Source organism: Octopus sinensis, unplaced genomic scaffold, assembly GCF_006345805.1.
Source record: "Octopus sinensis unplaced genomic scaffold, ASM634580v1 Contig09692, whole genome shotgun sequence".
Taxonomy (NCBI): Eukaryota; Metazoa; Mollusca; class Cephalopoda; order Octopoda; family Octopodidae; genus Octopus; species Octopus sinensis.
Window position 1 is genome coordinate 20,001 of NW_021831861.1, and position 20,000 is coordinate 40,000.

At 38.0% G+C, this 20,000-nt stretch overlaps 1 protein-coding gene across 1 annotated transcript in view; it reads left to right on the plus strand.

Annotated features, from left to right (window-relative positions):
- LOC115228167 (neuropilin and tolloid-like protein 2) overlaps positions 1 to 20,000 on the plus strand; it is a gene marked incomplete at its 5' end in the record, with an annotated part of 46,653 nt that overhangs the window by 5,247 nt on the left and 21,406 nt on the right. Inside the window, one exon of the mRNA XM_029798813.2 lies at positions 17,914 to 17,946. Coding sequence (XP_029654673.2) covers positions 17,914 to 17,946 — 33 coding nt within the window. The remainder of the gene's footprint in view (positions 1 to 17,913; positions 17,947 to 20,000) is intronic.

Below are 20,000 nucleotides of genomic sequence, written 5' to 3' on the forward strand. Positions count from 1 at the left end.
GTGGGTAGTAAAGAAATAGGTATTTCGTCTGCCGTTACGTTCTGAGTTCAAATTCCGCCGAGGTCGACTTTGCCTTTCATCCTTTTGGGGTCGATTAAATAAGTACCAGTTACTCATTGGGGAGATATAATCGACTTAATCTATTTGTCTGTCCTTGTTTGTCCTCTCTGTGTTTAGCCCCTTGTGGGCAGTAAAGAAACAGGTATTTAGTCTACCGTTACGTTCTGAGTTCAAATTCCGCCGAGGTCACTTTGCTTTTCAGCCTTTCGGGGTCGATTAAATAAGTACCAGTTACGCACTGGGGTCGATATAATCGACTTAAAACCGTTTGTCTGTCCTTGTTTGTCCTCTTTGTGTTTAGCCCCTTGTGGGTAATAAAGAAACAGGTATTTCATCTGCCGTTACGTTCTGAGCTGAAATTCCGCCGAGGTCGACTTTGCCTTTCATCCTTTCGGGGTCGACAAATTAAGTACCAGTTACGCACTGGGGTCGCTGTAACCGACTTAATGCCTTTGTCTGTCCTTGTTTCTCCCCTCTATTTTTAGCCCTTTGTGGGCAATAAAGAAATAATATATACGCCCCTATTTTAATCTAAATACATACATATAAATATAAGTGCATACACACACGTATACACACACACAGACACACACGCGTATACAAACACACACACACACATATTTATATATCGAGGGAGGAAGAAGAGAGAGAGAGAGAGAGAGAGAGAGAAAGGTGTGGCATAGTGGTTAGAGTGTTGTACACATGATCGTAAGATTTAGGTCTCGGTTCTTGGACCGGTTGATCCTTTATGTTCTTGATCAAGTTACTTCATTTCACGTTCCTTCTGTTGACACAGCAGGCAAAAATAAATAAGCCCGAGACGGACTGGCGTCCTATCCAGGTGTGGTAAGAAAATGAATACGCCACAGGATGCAAGAAATCAACTTTGAGAGCTCATGGCTCGGGAAATAACTCTGGTCATTTGTGTATGTCTGCGTATGTGTATGTGTGTGTGTTATATTGACGCACACATATACATATAACGAATCAATACATGACTAGTGTAATTTGTTATCGTATCGAGTTGATCTGTAATTGTTGTTAGTGATGTTGGATAGATGGAAACTATCTAGAATCCCTTCGAATCGATTATACTTGTGAATCAAGTGACGACCTTTGTCATTCACGCTGAAACTGCTTTTATATACATATATATACATACATATATATATACATATATATATATACATATGTATATATAAATATATATATACACATATATATACACATATACCATATACATACACACATATATATTATATATATATATATATACATATACATCATATACATTATATATATATATATACTATATATATACATTTTATATATACATATACTATATATATATGTGTATATATATATATAGTTATCGCCATACTAATATGGCATCTTATAAAAATAAGAATAAAGCTGTCCGCTTATTAGCTCCATGAGGCCATCGCCTTAAGTTAGCTATTGATGGCCTCATGGAGCTAATAAGGGACAGCTTTATTCTTATTTTTATAAGAATGCCATATTAGTATGGCGATAACTATTATTTTCCTCCGGAAACGCTGCCGTTGTTCTCTTTTAGAGAGACTTAGTAATTTTTAATATTTCTATTATATATATATATGTATATATATATATATATATATATATATATATAATATATATATATATATATATGTTTGTGTGTGTTTGTGTGGTGTGTGTGTGTGGTGTGTGTAACTTTCGAACACCTTCTTTCTTTTTTTTTCGACATTGCTTCAGTATTGTACATGAACTTCTCTCACCTCTTTCTATCATCATTATTCTCTTTAATATTAACTCATTTCCTATGTTTTTATTGTTTTATAAAGTACCTCTAATATTTTTTCTTTCTGCCTCTCCTCTTTTGCTCGTAGTTTCCCTTCTTCTTTCACTCTCCCTTCACTATTTTTCAAAGTCTGCTCGCTTGACTGCCTGTTTCACTTGCTGATGACTGCAAGTGATTTCTGCATCTTTCTCCTTTTTTTTTCACACTGGCAATCTCCCACCTATCCACCGATTTATTTTATTTATCTAATTTTTTTCCCTATCTTTTTTCTCTCTCTTCTCTACTGTCACCTCTTTCAAATTCCATATGTTTACAGCGGAACAGAGCGACAGAATCAGTGGAAACTAATAAACATAAAAAAGATACGTGACTCGGATTTGTGTGTGCGTGCATATATATATATATGAATATATATATATTATATATGTTGGTGTGTGTGGTGTCTGTGTGTGTGTGTGTATACATATATATATATATATATATATATAATATACATGGTTATATATATACATACTCCATATATATATATTTATTATATATATATATTATATACAGATATTATGTGTGTATTGTTTCTATAATATATATATATATATATATATATATTATGGTGTGTGTGGTGTGTGTGGTAACACATACATACATATATTATATCTATGTAAATATAATATATATACATACTTTATATATATATATATATATATATAAGTATATATGCATATTATATACATGCATTATATATTTTATATACATATGATTCATATATGTGTGTATATGTTTATATATATGTGTTGTGTGTGTGTGTGTGCTTGTTTGTGTATACGTGTGTATGTGTGTGTATACGTGTGTGTGCGTGTGTTATACATGATGCAAGAAACAGAACAACAGAACCGTTTTGTAGGAGTAGTACGTCTCCTCCAACAGAGCGTTCTGTTTCCCTCATCAGACGGGGTGGGAAAAAAAAGAACTAAAATTTACTGCGACCAGTATTGTAAGACAACTAGTCACGTAGGTTGTTATAAAACGTTTCTGAACAGATGAATGTAGCGAAAAATCTGACATTTTCATCCAGACGAATAAAACTATCTTTCGGGGGATAGCTATCTTTATATGCTCCTCGGGGCATATACACACGATAACAACAGATGCATACACTACAGCGTACACTGAAATTAGTCTTCGTATCGTATTTTTCACTAAAGCGCTCACCAAATGGTAATATACACTGAATTGAATCGATAGATTGAAAGAATAAAGGAAAAAGGTTAACTTGTTTGTTGAAATATGTTTTACCTATCTTCATTCTGATATCTTTGAATTACTTGTAGTAAGCGACGTGCATAACGTACATACGTAACTGTGTGGCTCAGAGGCTCGCTTTGCAATCGCGCCGTTTCGAGTTCAGTCTCATGGATAGATAGATAGATAGATAGATAGATAGATAGATAGATAGATAGATAGATAGAAATAATAGATAGATAGATAGATATATAGATAGATAGATAGACAGACAGACAGACAGACAGACAGACAACAGACAGACAGACAGACAGATAGATAGATAGATAGATAGATAGATAGATATATAGATAGATAGACAGGCAGGCAGACAGACAGACAAGCAGGCAGACAGAGAGACAGGCAGACAGATATATATATATATATATATATAATATATATATATATAGATAGATAGATAGATAGATAGATAGATAGATAGGTAGGTATGGTTGAGATAGATATTTTCTTATTAGCCACAGGGCTGCACACCAGATAGATAGATAGATAGATAGATAGATAGATAGATAGATAGATAGATAGATAGATAGATAGATAGATAGATAGATAGATAGATAGATAGATAGATGCCAGCCCTCACCTGTTTCCAAGCGAGGAAATATTTGAGCATGACCCGTTATTTTTACTGTTTTGTTTTCACTGTCATCTTCTTGTTACAATTTTCACCCTCCGCAAAACATTCCAAATTTTATTTAATTTGCTTTGCGGGAAGGATTGTTTCAACGAAGTCGCGTCTTGTCCTTGCCTTCGTAACGTGGAGTAGATGAAACAGGGACAACTGAAGGGGAATATTCTTTATGTTGTATGTCTCGTTTCTCTGTTTGTTTGTTTTTTTTTCTTTTCGTTGTTCGAAAAACAGGCAGTAGTATTATACATACTTTCAGGTTTGTGTTTGGGTACATGTTGTGAGTGAATAGATAACTGAAAAAAATGGAGTCAAGAAGAAGGAGTAAGGTTGGACATTTATTTCTTTTTAATCGCTACAATTGTTTCTACGCAACGTAGTTCTCCAGACATGCACGTATTTGATTATGCAATTGTTTCCCTGCATTATGATATCTAGTTGTGTTTCGTCAGGCGATATGTAAGTATTGTCTCCGTAAATTCAACTACTACTAAATTCAGGCCACGACAGACAGAAAGGATGTTCTTGAAGTCGAGGATTTTGAATTTACGGAGACAATATTTACATATCGCCTGACGAAACACAACTAGATATTATAATGCATGAAAACAATTGCAAAATCAAGTACCTGCACGTCTAGAGAACTACGTTGCGTAGAAACAACTGTAGCAATTAAAAATAAAATAAAATTTAATCTCTCTTTGAGATTAATTAGTCTCCTGAAACATATACTCATGTCTTTATAATTAATAGGTCGTGTATTGCGCGCGTGCGTGCGTGCGTGTATAATACATGTGATGTGTTTTACTATTTTCTTTTGTGTTGAAAGCTGGAAATAAGGTTGGTCAGTTGCTGTGTTGATGACGTCTATTGAGGCAGAAACATGTATCAATATGTGTTCTTTTGTCTCCAGGTGCCAGTTTCCAAGAAATTCTTCATTCTTGAGAATATCTTCCCTTTTCATTTAGCAATTGTTCCCAATTGCCACCAAGCGATTGTTCTACCCTCACTGGAGATTATTTCAGTAAATCTAAAAGAATTTATTGTTTATGGTATTTGCTGCACCCTTACTAGTTTTAGTTGTTTCGTTATATGCCACTGGCCACCCTGAGTTGTTTCTCTAAGCTTATTTTTGCTTCACATATATATACACACATACACACACACACACACACACACAAACACATATACATACTTATATGTATATATATATACACATACAAACATATATACATACTTATATGTGTGTGTATATATATATATATAGACACACACACAGGTATATATATACACATATATATGACGATCTTCTTTCAGTTTCCGTCGACTAAATCCATTCACAAAACGTTGGTCGGCTCAAGGCTATGATAGAAGATACTTGGCCAAGGTGCCACGCAGTGGGACTGAACCCGAAACCATGTGGATCGGAAGCAAGCTTCTCACCACATAGACAGACAACAAACAAACAGAAAGATAGATGAATAGATTCGTGTACGCACACACATATTTGTGTGTGTAGACATGTATGTATGTATGTATGTATGTATGTATGTATGTATGTATGTATGTATGTATGTATGTATGTATGTATGTATGTATGCATGCATGCATGCATGCATGTATGTATGTATGTATGTATGTATGTATGTATGTATGTATGTATGTATGTATGTATGTATGTTAGCACGAGATCTCAGAATTTCCCCACAAAAGTGAGGTACGCTTCAGCTTTTGTTAAAGCATGTCTCTAGGAGAAGGTCATTCTGATATAAAACCAGATGTGCAGGGAATGGCATTGAGCGTTTTGGGGATCTTTTGGTTGTGCTCGAGGTCATGGCGCTACCACATTTCTGTGCCTCCGACCCAAATTGGTAGTGGATACCTTGCCCTGACCTTGTCTCTGGATCATGGGTGGAGAAGGTCAGTGAGGTGTAGTGCAAGCTTCATTGGACCTAACATCCTACGTTGTGCAATCGTCGGCGATGCAACTTTCCGATGGCCGGTCTTATAGGAGGGTGTCGCGGTGACATGGAAGACACCGGCGCGAACGTAGCTGAAACCACCCTCAAGGTGCAATAACCTCACGCACTGGCATTGCTGGTATTTTGTATGGACAATGGTCAGTGATGGTCTTCCTTGGTCACGAGTAGACAGCCATCATGATTTACTTACGGGGGTCAGCGATTATATATCACCTGAGGAGATATAACTGGATCCCATTATACAGATTAAACCGTTGCTTAATTTAAACCCTGTGTATATGTGGATCTATGTCGTTTCGAAACATGCGTAGAGTTTATTAAATGGTTGTCAAAATGTACTCCTTCGTGGACATTGGCAAACTTCTTTTTCGCCGTTGGCTATGTATACCTTCCGCCCAGCTTCCCTTTTGGTTAGCTGGTATACAGTACCCTGCTACCCCCATCCCTCCAGGCTTTCCAGGCCTGTTTCTTTGCTCTAATGGTTTTGTCTACCATACTAATCCACCACCACGTAACTCTAGGTCTGGAAGGGACTTTGTACTATACGCAGACTTGGTTTGTGACACTCAGAAAGCTGTCCCGTAGGAATTTCCGGCTCCTTCTATGTCCGATGTCTGTAGCTCCTCCTCCCTCACCTCAAATTTCAAAAAGTCTCTCCGCAGTGAATTTTTTCATCCTGAGTCTGCAAGAGTCAGACACTCCAAGATATATTTCAAAACATGTGTAGTAGAGTCAACTTAAGTATTCAAAATGAAGGACAACACTTTCAACACCTCTTATAAAGTTTTTTAAAGTCTTGCAAAGTCTAATATATTCTTTTGTAGTCTTCTACCATCTTATAAATATTTATTTTGCAACAAAATACTTACTGCGGAGAGACTTTTTGAACATCCTGTGTATGTAGAGAGAGAGAGAAAAAGAGAGAGAGGGAGAGACACACACACACACTCACACACATAGTAGATAAATTTATTCATTTATTTATTCTTAGTTTTTTGATATTTGTAATGTGGCATTTCGTCCGCCATTACGTTCTATGTTCAAATGGTATCGGGGTCTACTTTGCTTTTCATCCTTTCGGGATGGATGAAATAAATACCAGCTGAGTACTGGGGTCGATATAATCGACGTAGCCCCTCCCTTTATATTTCTGGCCTTGTGCCAAAATTTGAAACCAATATGTATTTGTAATATACTCTTTTACTTGTTTCAGTCATTTGACTGCGACCATGCTGGAGCACCGCCTTTAGTCGAGCAAATCGACCCTAAGACTTATTCTTTGTAAGCCTAGTACTTACTCTATCGGTCTCTTTTGCCAAACCGCTAAGTTGCGGGAGACGTAAACACACCAGCATCGGTTGTCAAGCGATGTTGGGGGGGGGGGGGCAAACACAGACACACACATATATATACATATACATATATACATATATACGACGGGCTTCATTTCAGTTTCCGCTTACCAAACCCACTCACAAGGCATTGGTCGGCCTGAGGCTAGAGTAAAAGACACTAGCCCAAGGTGCCACGCAGTGGGACTGAACCCAGAACCATGTTATTGGTAAGCAAGCTACTTACCACACAGCCACTCCTGCACCAATTTTTTTGTTGTTGTTTGATTCTGTTTTTTTTTTACAATACTTGATTGATAGATTTTTAATGATGCCAAGGTTTATGAAGAGATGTAGGTAGGTGGGACACAGGTGAGAAAGGAAAAGAAGAGGATGATACTAAAGATGAACATATGACTTCAGTCGCTGCAGAGAGATAGACACTGAAAAAACGATTAGTTTCGAGCTCATGAGAAAAGTGTATCGTTCTATCACAGCAGGCTTCACATGATGAAGCTGTCAACAGATGAAAATAGAAGCAAGTTGAGGTTACTGGAACTAATTGAAAATACATAGCGATATATATATTCCTTTATATATATACAGACATAAATACATATATATATGTGTGTGTGTATAATATGTCTGTGTGTGTACGTATACAGTAGCCATGTCATCAACGTCTGCATACATGCATGTATGGATACATACATTAAAATACATGTACAGAGAGAAACATTTGTGCGTGTAGGCACGCTATATGCTTGTAACTGTATATACATACGTATCTATCTATCTATCTATCTAATATCTATCTATCTATCTATCTATCTATCTATCTATCTATCTATTTATCTATCTATCTATTTATCTATCTCTATCTATCTATCTATCTATCTATCTATCTATCTATCTATCTATCTATCTATCTATCTATCTATCTATATATATAATAATATATAATATATATATATATATATATATATATATTATCTTTATTTAAAAGCAGCAGAATTCAACAAAACCTGTTACTCTGAGTAACAGGTTTTGTTGAATTTCTGCTGCTTTTAAATAAAGTATATTACTCTACCCCTAGTATTTGAGTACTTTTTTTCCACCTTGTTTCACATTTATGTGTTTACTCCGGTATATATATATACAGGATACGATGGTTAAACTGCTGCCATTTTATACTTTTAATTTTCGCTCATATGCGTTGTTTGCTTTTGACTTTGTCGACTACACAGTATTGTAGGGTCAATTGGACTCTCTGTGAGAGAAAACAGCACTGTGAAACAATTCCCTCAGCCAGAAATTTGGAAACAACATGCTGTACTGCTTGGCATTTGCGCCGGAAGCTCCCTACAAACAGTTCAGTGTTTGGGTGTCAATCCGAGGACAGTGCAATCTGAAGACCGTACAACCTGAGGATAGTGCAATCTGAGGACATGTACCGAGAGTGAATAAAAATCAAACATCCAGTCAAGATCATGGTGTTTGGAGTGACCACTAGTGATAGCGATCTTATGCCTCCATTCGTCTTCCCACACGGCCTCAGACTCAACTCGGGGACCTACATCAAGTGCCTGGAGGAGAGAGTGCTGCTCTGGGTCAAAAGGGTGGCTGCTGGAAGACGCTATGTCTGGCAATAGGACTCTGCACCATTCCACACAAGCAGAGAAATCCAGTCATGGCTGTCAGACAAGTTCTGCGACCACACCACCCCTAACATCTGGCCACCAAACTTTCCAGACTGCAACCTCCTTGATTATTATGTGCGGGACGCAGTTGAGCGAGAGACCAACAAAACTTCTTGTAATACCAAAGATGAACTGAAGGCAAGGATTATGGCAGCATTCACAAATATACTTCACATTAAAAGATTATCTACTAAATAATACTAATAAAGTTGACCGTATATCTTCGAAGTTTCATTCCCTGGTAAAACTCCATGTATTTTAAGATTATTCAGGCAAAATTGGCTCCCTTAGCTAAAAGACGTCAAGGTTGTGCGACCAGACCTAGTTTTCGAGGTTATCTTAGCAATAAAAAAGAGTTGATGTGCAAAAAATAAACTTTATTTGATAGCCGAAAGATTACCGAATCTTTTGATACCTCATAAGTCAAAATTAGCAGCTCAGTTTTCCTGAAAACTAGGTCTGGTCGCACAACCTTGACGTCTTTTAGCTAAGGGAGCCAATTTTGCCTGAATAATCTTAAAATACATGGAGTTTTACCAGGGAATGAAACTTCGAAGATATACGGTCAACTTTATTAGTATTATTTAGTAGATAATCTTTTAATGTGAAGTATGTTTGTCTGTGTTTTGTTTAGCCCAGAGTTGCCTCTGATGTAGCAGACGTATCACAGTTTTTTTTCTTTCTGAAATACTGTAAATTTGTGTCTTTCTTTTGACGAAAGGTTGTACTTTAAGAGAGATTTGACTGCTATTTGTAATATCTCAAGCTACCACAAAGACACCTGTGTGTGTGTATGTGTGTTTTGTTGTGGTGAAAAGTACATGTTCTCAGAATGATATGCACACTAATTTTTAAAGAAATCTGGACATCCTTCTTGCTGCTAACCATTCAACTACAAATTACAATTGTTAATTGTTGGAAGTCAAGTAGACTGCGATGTACACTTAGTGTTATCGTACAGAGCTGAACTTGTGGTTAGTAATCCGTAACCTTAAATTTGAAGCCATTAAGTCTTTAAATAATATTTTACTGGGTCTAGTCACTTGACTGTCGCCATGATGGAATATCACCCCCAAAAATTTAATTGATCATACGGACCTCTGTACGTATTTCAGTCCGGCATTTATTTTTACAGATCTCTGTTTGATGAACTACTAACTTTGAGACATAGTAGGACACAATACGCCGGGGGCACTGTATATAGTATATATATATTACATAACATATATATAATTTATATATATATTATACACACATATATATATATATATATATATATATATAATACATACATGTATATGTCACACACATACACACACACGCGCACACACACACATACACACATGCACACACACACACACAACACACACACATGCACACACACACCCATATATATATATATATATATATATATACATTCATAACCAAACCCGAAAGGCTTGTTTATAGATATTAAAGCGTTCATTTGTGGATTTGCGGGTTCGATTCTGCCTGAGGCTAGCTCATCATTTTTCGTCCATTTGTTTGTATTTAAAAATTGTCGCTTCAAAGCATAGAATAAATATCATGATATATTATCATACAGTTTTATATCTTTGTGTATGTGTGTGTGTGTTATATATGTATATATAGAAAAATACATACATCAGTGCCTACATAAATACATACATACATACATACATACATACATATTTACACAGAAAGCACACAAACCAGTAATGCATGCAAAAGACACTTTATATCATACACATGTGTACTGATATCCCGTCCAACAATTGTCTTCAATTACCCCAGTGGTCTTGTGCTATGCCCAAGATTACCACTATTATTCTTAAGCGAATTTCCTCAATTTTCCTCCTCCCTTCCCCACCTAAACCACTTCAGCTGTCTGGTATTCTATAAAGTCGGTGTTACTGTTGCTCTGTAGCTTATATGCGAAGGTATTTGGCGACAGCATGCGGCTGTAGTGTTTATTTACGTATCAAAGCTTTTCCTCGACACGGGAACGTTTGTGCAAACAAACACCGTCTCACGTTTCGCACGTCCAGTACAATTGCCACCCACTTTCATATTGTTATGAAGCTTTAGTTCACTTGACTGGCTGGTCCTTTCTAGGCAAATGAGTTTACAATGTATGCAATGAGTAGAACTACGATGTTGTGAACCGCGGTTTCACGTAGTGAGTTGCAGTGTCGAGATGAACACTTCGCTGAGAGACCATGTCGTAAAATCATTATGAGAGTGTCTTTTCAAATACATATGAATGTAGATTTCGTTAGATTTTTAAAATTTATTTTGGAACATTTACCAAATTGATGGTATGTCCTTTGTGAGGGAAGGCAGCGAGCTGGCAGAAACGTTAGCACGCCGGGCGAAATGCTTAGCGGTATTTCGTCTGCCGTTACGTTCTGAGTTCAAATTCTGCCATGGTCGACTTTGCCTTTCATCCTTTCGGGGTCGATGAAATAAGTACCAGTTACGCACTGTGGTCGATGTAATCGACTTAATCCGTTTGTCTGTCCTTGTTTGTCCTCTCTGTGTTTAGCCCCTTGTGGGTTGTAAAGAAATAGGTATTTCGTCTGCCGTTACGTTCTGAGTTCAAATTCCGCCGAGGTCGACTTTGCCTTTCACCCTTTCGTGGTCGATAAACTAAGTACCAGTTACGGACTGGGGTCGATATAATCGACTTAATCCGTTTGTCTGTCCTTGTTTTTTCGCTCTGTGTTTAGCCCCTTGTGGGTAGTAAAGATATAGGTATGTGCTTTGTGTGTGTGTGTGGGGGGATATTGAGAAAAATTTGAAAGTGCGTCAGGTTTTTATACACGTATATTTTTTGTGTATTTAAAATAAGTTTAACTGTGTAACATAAGAAGAAAATATTCTTTACGTTTACTCTTTTACTTGTTTCAGTCATTTGACTGTAGCCATGCTAGAGCACCGCCTTTAGTCGAGAAAATCGATCCCTGGACTTATCCCTTGGAAGCCTAGTACTTATTCTATCGGTCTCTTTTGCCGGACCGCTATGTTACGGGGGACGTAAACACGCCACGCAGCCATTTCCAATAAAGTATGTATATATATATATATATATATTATATATTATGTGAAATAGAAAGATGAATAATCTTGTAGCAGATTAATCAAAAGTTTAACCGATATCTTGGTAGCAAAAATCACACCAGAAGACAGCACGGTTGGAGGTACAACCATATGGTGTTGCAACCGTGCGTTGGTGCGGATAATTGAAATTAAAATATTATTGGTGAATGAAGAAGAAATGGAGCTGAACGAAGATTGAACAGAAATCGTTTTATTTCATTCTACACGTGTTTCGAAAGGCACAATTTACCAAAATCCGATTGAATAATGAGACCATATTGTGTCTTTCTCTTTAAGGAAAATAGGAAATCCGTTGGAAAAAACAAAAACAGAACAGAGGCGGAGCCAAAAAATCGAACTAGGCTCCTAAGAGCCCATGGCAAAACTGTTTATCAGTGTATGTTGAGAACGGTGGTTGAAGATTTTAACGGTCAGGCAGCGGTCATTCCTGTGGGTGAGGGTGTGTAGATGTTCTTTGTGACCGAGAATAAAGTTCTGACTATTTAAGGAATATTGGATGTTTATAAGGGGCGAGAAAAAATCTACTTAGAGACATGTGTGTGTTACTGTTCTATATATGTGTGCTGGCGCAGGTTGGCAAGACCTCCGTCAAGGGGTAGAAAACATTTTTTGTGTACGTGTGTGCGTTTGATCGCTCGGCTGTCAGTGGTTAAGCCGCTCTACACAATGGCTACTGCAGTAAGAACCGTTGGGTGGCAGAAAAAAATATATTATGTTTTATGTGTGCGTGTGTTCGTCTGAACCTGCCTTGTCAAGGAAACCCCCCGTCGTCAAAAAACAAAGCCCCGTTTATCTTACAGGAGTAATTCCCCTTGCAGTGGTTAATCGTAATTATCTTAAAGGCTATTTCAGAATTTGTTACCAAGGGCTATGGGTGCAGGTATTATTTATAAACGCTATTTAAAAGCCAGATAAGTGTAACGCCGCCAATGGGGGCATCGAAAAGCCGACTGTAAAAGTCCGTTTACCATCCGGCCTCTGGCGAACAAAATATGGAAGAGTTCGGAGACACAAAGGTTGCACTTCCTTCTGCCCCTATCAAATGGGAGGGCCACCGACAAAATTGACCATTCAGCCTGTAGCTGAGTTCGTATCCTTCAATCGCCATATTAGCTTGCTGAGTCCCGTGGTCTGGCGTTGTTCATGTCCGAAAAGTTGCGTAATGATTGGAGATTCGCAAAGCCAATCTTGACGATGAGGCCCCTACATAAGTGTAGACATCTGAGTCCGTGTAAACCTGCATTGGTAGACGGCGTTTCTGATCTTGGAGTTCGCCGACGTGAATCTTATTCTGCTAGATTAGTTTCTGAAATTAGAACTGCGTTCCAGTCACTATATTGTTACGAGAACTGCAGCCGCTTACTACTTTATTTTCCACTACGTCACTATTAACTAACGGAATAACCCCTGATTCTCCACTATCTATCAGAGTGCTGTCATTGCTAGTGCCCGTGGTGCTGCTATTGCGGGAAATGATGCTGGGGTTGCTATTGGGGCTCTCTACCCTACTCCCATTGTTACCGTCAACCACAACACCCCTAGTTATAACTATACCTCTAGTGTGTACTCCCTGGCTGGAGCTGAGGATTATGTGTCCTGTATGGCTCTCATATCATATTACTACGAAATTATTCCTACTGAGCATTAACAGGGAGCGGAGAGGTGTGCCTCCGGAAAAAGGTGATGTGATAGGGACTTAGTAGTAGCCTATATTGTCTGTTACGGTCTTAGCATGATTTGAGAAGACACTGACATACTTCAAATTAGTGGAAGGCTTATGGTAAGGGCAGTATGAGTCGCTATTAAGGTTAAGTGTAACGTACACACTAGGGGAGTATAGTTATATATAGGGGTGTTGTGGTTGACGGTAACAATGGGAGTAGGGTAGAGAGCCCCAATAGCAACCCCAGCATCATTTCCCGCAATAGCAGCACCACGGGCACTAGCAATGATAGCACTCTGATAGATAGTGGAGAATCAGGGGTTATTCCGTTAGTTAATAGTGACGTAGTGGAAAATAAAGTAGTAAGCGGCTGCAGTTCTCGTAACAAATATAGTGACAGGAACGCAGTTCTAATTTCAGAAACTAATCCTAGCAGAATAAGATTCACGTCGGCGAACTCCAAGATCAGAAACGCCGTCTACCAATGCAAGGTTTACACGGACTCATATGTCTACACTTATGTAGGGGCCTCATCGTCAAGATTGGCTTTGCGAATCTCCAATCATTACGCAACTTTTCGGGACATGAACAAACGCCAGACCACGGGACTCAGCAAGCTAATATGGCGATTGAAGGATACGAACTCAAGCTACAGGTTGGAATGGTCAATTTTGTCGGTGGCCCCCCATTTGATAGGGGCAGAAGGAAGTGCAACCTTTGTGTCTCCGAACTCTTCCATATTTTGTTCGCCAGAGGCCGGATGGTAACGGACTTTTACAGTCGGCTTTTCGATGCCCCCATTGGCGCGTTACACTTATCTGGCTTTTAAATAGCGTTTATAAATAATACCTGCACCCATAGCCCTTGGTAACAAATTCTGAAATAGCCTTTAAGATATTACGATTAACCACTGCAAGGGGAATTACTCCTGTAAGATAAACGGGGCTTTGTTTTTTGACGACGGGGGGTTCCTTGACAAGGCAGGTTCAGACGAACACACGCACACATAAAACATAATATATTTTTTTCTGCCACCCAACGGTTCTTACTGCAGTAGCCATTGTGTAGAGCGGCTTAACCACTGACAGCCGAGCGATCAACGCACACACGTACACAAAAAATGTTTTCTACCTCTTGACGGAGGTCTTGCCAACCTGCGCCAGCACACATATATAGAACAGTAAACACACACATGTCTCTAAGTAGATTTTTCTCGCCCCTTATAAAACATCCAATATTCCTTAAATAGTCAGAACTTTATTCTCGGTCACAAAGAACATCTACACACCCTCACCCACAGGAATGACCGAGCCTGACCCGTTAAAATCTTCAACCACGGTTCTCAACATACACTGATAAACAGTTTTGCCATGGGCTCTTAGGAGCCTAGTTCGATTTGTTTTGCTCCGCCTCTGTTCTGTTTTTGTTTTTTCCAACGGATTTCCTATTTCTTCCTGAAGAGAAAGACACAATATGGTCTCATTATTCAATCGGATTTTGGTAAATTGTGCCTTTCGAAAACCGTGTAGAATGAAATAAAACGATTTCTGTTCAATCTTCGTTCAGCTCCATTTCTTCAATTCACCAATATATATATATATATATATATATATATATATATATATATATATATATATATATATATATATATATAGATTATATATATATATATAATATAATATGATATATATAACGACTACATGTACAATTCATTTACGACAATCACATGATGTCACACACACACACCACACACACACATCTATATATGCATACATAAATACACACATACTTATATACATACATATACATGATGGGCTTCCATGCAGTTTCTGTGTACCAGATTAGTTCACAAAGCTTTTGTCGGTCCAGGGCTATAGTAGAAGACACTTGCCCAAGATGTCACACTGTTGGACTGAGCTCGTAACCATACTGGCATGTAGGTATATATGTATGTATGCATGTATGTGTGTATGTATGTACGTATGTATGTATGTATGTATGTATGTATGTATGTATGTATGTATTTGTGTATGTAGTGTGTGTATGTATATGAATATGTATTCTATATATATATATATAATAGAGAGAGAGAGAGAGAAAGAGAGAGATACAGACAGACAGACAGAGATAGATAGAGATAGATAGATAGATAGATAGATAGATAGATAGATAGATAGATAGATAGATAGATAGATAGATAGATAGATAGATAGATAGATAGATGGATGTGAATTCGGAATCGCCTGCTGCAAAGCGAGCTTCTTAAAAGCAAGGCCATGCTTGCTCATAAAAACCATACGCATTTCTATATCTCTAAAAATATGATCCAAATAAGAAAACAAAGACTTTGGTACATATTTAATGACCAGTTACAATTGTTTCTGCACCAACTATGCTTTCAGTGCCAGTTCACGCGAAAGTTCCAGTGGAAATTTATTTAATATTTGCTGTTTTTAAACATCGGAGTGGCACTACTTCAGACCTGCATTTACTGTGCGCTCTTACATTGTGCGTCTGTCAGATATAAACATCAAGTAAAAATTACGTTTTGGCTGACATTTTTTTGTTTTAATTTCTCATACAGAAATTATTTATGGCAACAAAGGAAGAAAAAAGAAACAGAACTAGAAGAAAAACTAATGTATATTATCAAATTTGTGTTTGCAATACCGGTCGTGATACCGAGCACCCGATCAGGAGGGTTTAACAACAAAGACAAATATAATTAGCTTTTAGTATATCATCGCACTAATCATTGTCTTTAGAAAAAAAGAATCTTCAAAAGCATTCTGAGATTCCTGATAAACCGTTGCTAACTGCTGTCAGAGATAAGGAGACGAGACAGAGCTGCACGAATTAAAGGGTCTGTGAGGAACAGTTGCTAACTGTTGTCAGATTTGGAGAAGTGATACCGACCTGCTTTAATTCTACAATATGTATTGGCAACGTTTCAACTCATGAAATACGATGCGATTTTAAAAGTAGCAGTGATAACCTTGTCTTTCTTCGTGATAAAATTTAGTCTTTAATGTGTCTAACTAAGTGCATGTGTTAATTACGTAGACAGCTTAAAGACCATTGCAAAAGTTTGTATATGAATATATTAGGGGATACATATCCCCTCTCACACATGTATTTCATTATTGAGTTTTATTTCAAGGTATCTTGCCAACAGAGAAAGAGCCGGTTTCTAACCTAAATCCAATTTCAACATCAGCAGGGTATTTTTGCATACATGTGCAGTATTTGGAGATATTGCATGTGCATAATTGTATGCTTTTTCTTGTTTGTGTGTGTGTGGTGGGTGTGTGTGTGTGTGTGTGTGTGTGTGATTACTCAGTTTTATTTCAAGATTTTTTGTCAACTGCGAAAGAATCAGTTTCTAACGTCTTTGGAAATGATAACAATTCTGTAATCTCGCCGCCTTAATAATAATAATAATAATAATAACTCGTTCACAAGGCCCGAAATTTGGGGGATAGGAAGGACTAGTCGATTACATCGACCCCAGTGTTTCACTGGTATTTAATTCATCGACTTTGACAGGATGAAAAGCAAAGTCGACCTCGGCGGAATTTGAACTCAGAACGTAATGGCAAACGAAATACCGGTAAGCACTTCGCCCGGCGTGCTAACGATTCTGCCAACTCACCGCCTTAATAATAATAATTATTATTATTGAGTGAGAGAGCAGTGCATGCCATCAAAGTGACACTGGGGTAAAATATACGAAGCCCAATATACCCATCATGACTACCCGTCTGATAAAGGTACACCAGGCACATGCATCACAACCATATGTGCGCGACATGGTGATGACTTTGCAGGTGGGGCCCAGTTAGAATTTTCTTCAGGTTGAGTAGCCCATCCCGCTCAAACGGTCCCTGAATAAGGGTTGTTTAAGGATGTTGAAAGAACCACCCATGTTTCCAGAGGTGAATCATTCAAACCCCAAAGAATCCCTCTCAACACATGGCTATGATGCTCCCCCACTACTTCTGCTCGTGATCAGAGATGCACGTATTGTCAGCCACTAAGGGACATGCTCAACTGGTTATGGTCAAACAACTGACAAGCAAATCTGTGGTATTAAGCAGAATATTATTATTATTATTATTATTATTATTATTATTATTATTATTATTATTATTATTATAAAAACAACAACAACAACAATTATAATAATAATTCTATTAATTAAAACTATAATTTTTCACATTTTTACTCTAGTTAATCAAACTGCATAATAACGATTGCGCCCATCGAAATGATGTGTTTCCAATTAACTTACTAAATTAAATTAATTAATTACTTCCTTTTCTTATTCTTCAGGCAGCAAATTCAGCAAAGACCCACGGAAAGCCGGTAAGTAGATTTCATTAACAGATTTCTCGAAAATACATCATTTGGAACCGCTGAGTAGATAGACTTTCACAAATGGGTCCGAGAGGTCGTGAGTTCGCATTCGCTCATTGGCACACAACGTTTTTATTTTTTTTCTATGTCTCGTACATAGATATTGATTTCGCAGCGACTAAGTCGATATTGGTTTCAAATAATGGCACGAGATCAGCAACTTCGGGGACTGGGGGTGGTGGTGATGGTGGATGCAAGATTATTTACATCTACCCTAGTATTTGTCTGGTACTTATTTTATTGTCAGGGTCCCAGCTATGAGTTAAACAACCAGCTCAACCCTCACAGGCTTGTTAGTATCCTGGGAAAGGAAAAGTCTAGAGGAGTCAACCTCGACAGCAAATCAAGGAGTGTAGACCCTCCGGCGGTTCGGTGCCCTCTTTGACATCCTTTTGGCGTATCTAGAAACTCTTCAGCTCGTTCTCCAGCCCTGCAAGACAATTCATCTTAGCGAAGGCCTCTCTAGTGTAAAACCCACGGCTCGTTGGTCACCGCTGCTGTCTTTTCCCGCTGACCCATTGTGGTCAGACTTCCAAATCTAAAGAGTGTGATCGAGTTGCGCAGACTGATTCTTATATTAGAACTATTAAAGCACAGGCAGGAAGAGAAACCCTGAAGCACCAAGGGTCGATTTGCATAGCCCCTTGAGGGCATGCTGTTCTCCTTAATGATCTTTGGATTCGAACAATCTGCTATCATATAATAGAGCCAGGCGGTGAGCTGTCAGAGTCGTTAGTACGTCGGTCGATATGTTTAGAGCGATTTCTTCCGGTTCTTTACGTTCTGAGTTCATATCCCGTCGAAGGTGACTTTGATTTTCATCCTTTCGGCATCAATGATACCAGTAAAGTACTGGGGTCGATATAATCGAACTGACCCCGATCTTAAAATTGCTGGCTCTGTACCAAAAATTTGATATGGTAAAGTAGCTCAGTGGTGAGTCAGCTGAGCCCAACTCTAATATGGACTGCGGCCATGCTGGGGTACACCCTTGAAAGGTTTTTATTCTATGAAATCGACCACATTAATTATTCTGCGTCTGATATTTATTCTGTTTATCTCTTTTCCCGAACGGCTAAGTTACGGCGATGTAAACAAACCTACACCGGTTGAGAAATGAGAAATGCTAAGAGACACGCATCAACACATATGCACACACGCTCGTACATTCGTATCAGATTCACTCACATGACGTTAGTCGTCCTACGGCTAAAGTAGAAGGTACTTGCTCAAGATGCCGTGCAGCGAGACTGAAACCTTAACCATGTCGCTGTGATGCGAATTTCATATTGGCGTGTGTGTGTGTGTGTGTGTGTGTGTATACATGTATGTATGTATGTATGTATGTATGTATGTATGTATGTATGTATGTGTGTATGTATGTATGTATGTATGTGTGTGTGTATGTATGTATGTATGTATGTGTATGTATGTATGTATGTATGTATGTATGTGTATGTATGTTGTGTGTATGCATGTATGTATTATGTATGTATGTATGTATGTATGTATGTGTGTGTATGTATGTATGTATGTGTATGTATGTGTGTGTGTATGCATGTATTTATTATGTATGTATGTGTGTCTGTATGTGTGTGTATGTATGTATGTATGTATGTATGTGTATGTATGTATGTATGTGTGTGTGTTTGTATGTAAGCACTGGGGTCGGTGTAATAGACTTATACTCTCCCAGGCTTTGTGCTCAAATTTGAAACCATTATTATAATTATCAGTAGTAGTAGTAGTAGTAGTAGTAGTAGTATGGTGGTGGTGGTGGTGGTAGTGGTGGTAGTAGTAGTGGTGGTGGTGGTAGTAGCAGTGGTAGTAGTGGTGGTGGTAGTTGTAGTAGTAGTAGTAGTAGTAGTTAGTAGTAGTAGTGGTGTGGTAGTAGTAGTAGTAGTAGTAGTGGTGTGGTAGTAGTAGTAGTAGTAGTAGTAGTAGTAGTAGTATTAGTAACTGTAGTAGTAGTGGTGGTGGTTATGGTGGTGGTTGTAGTAGTA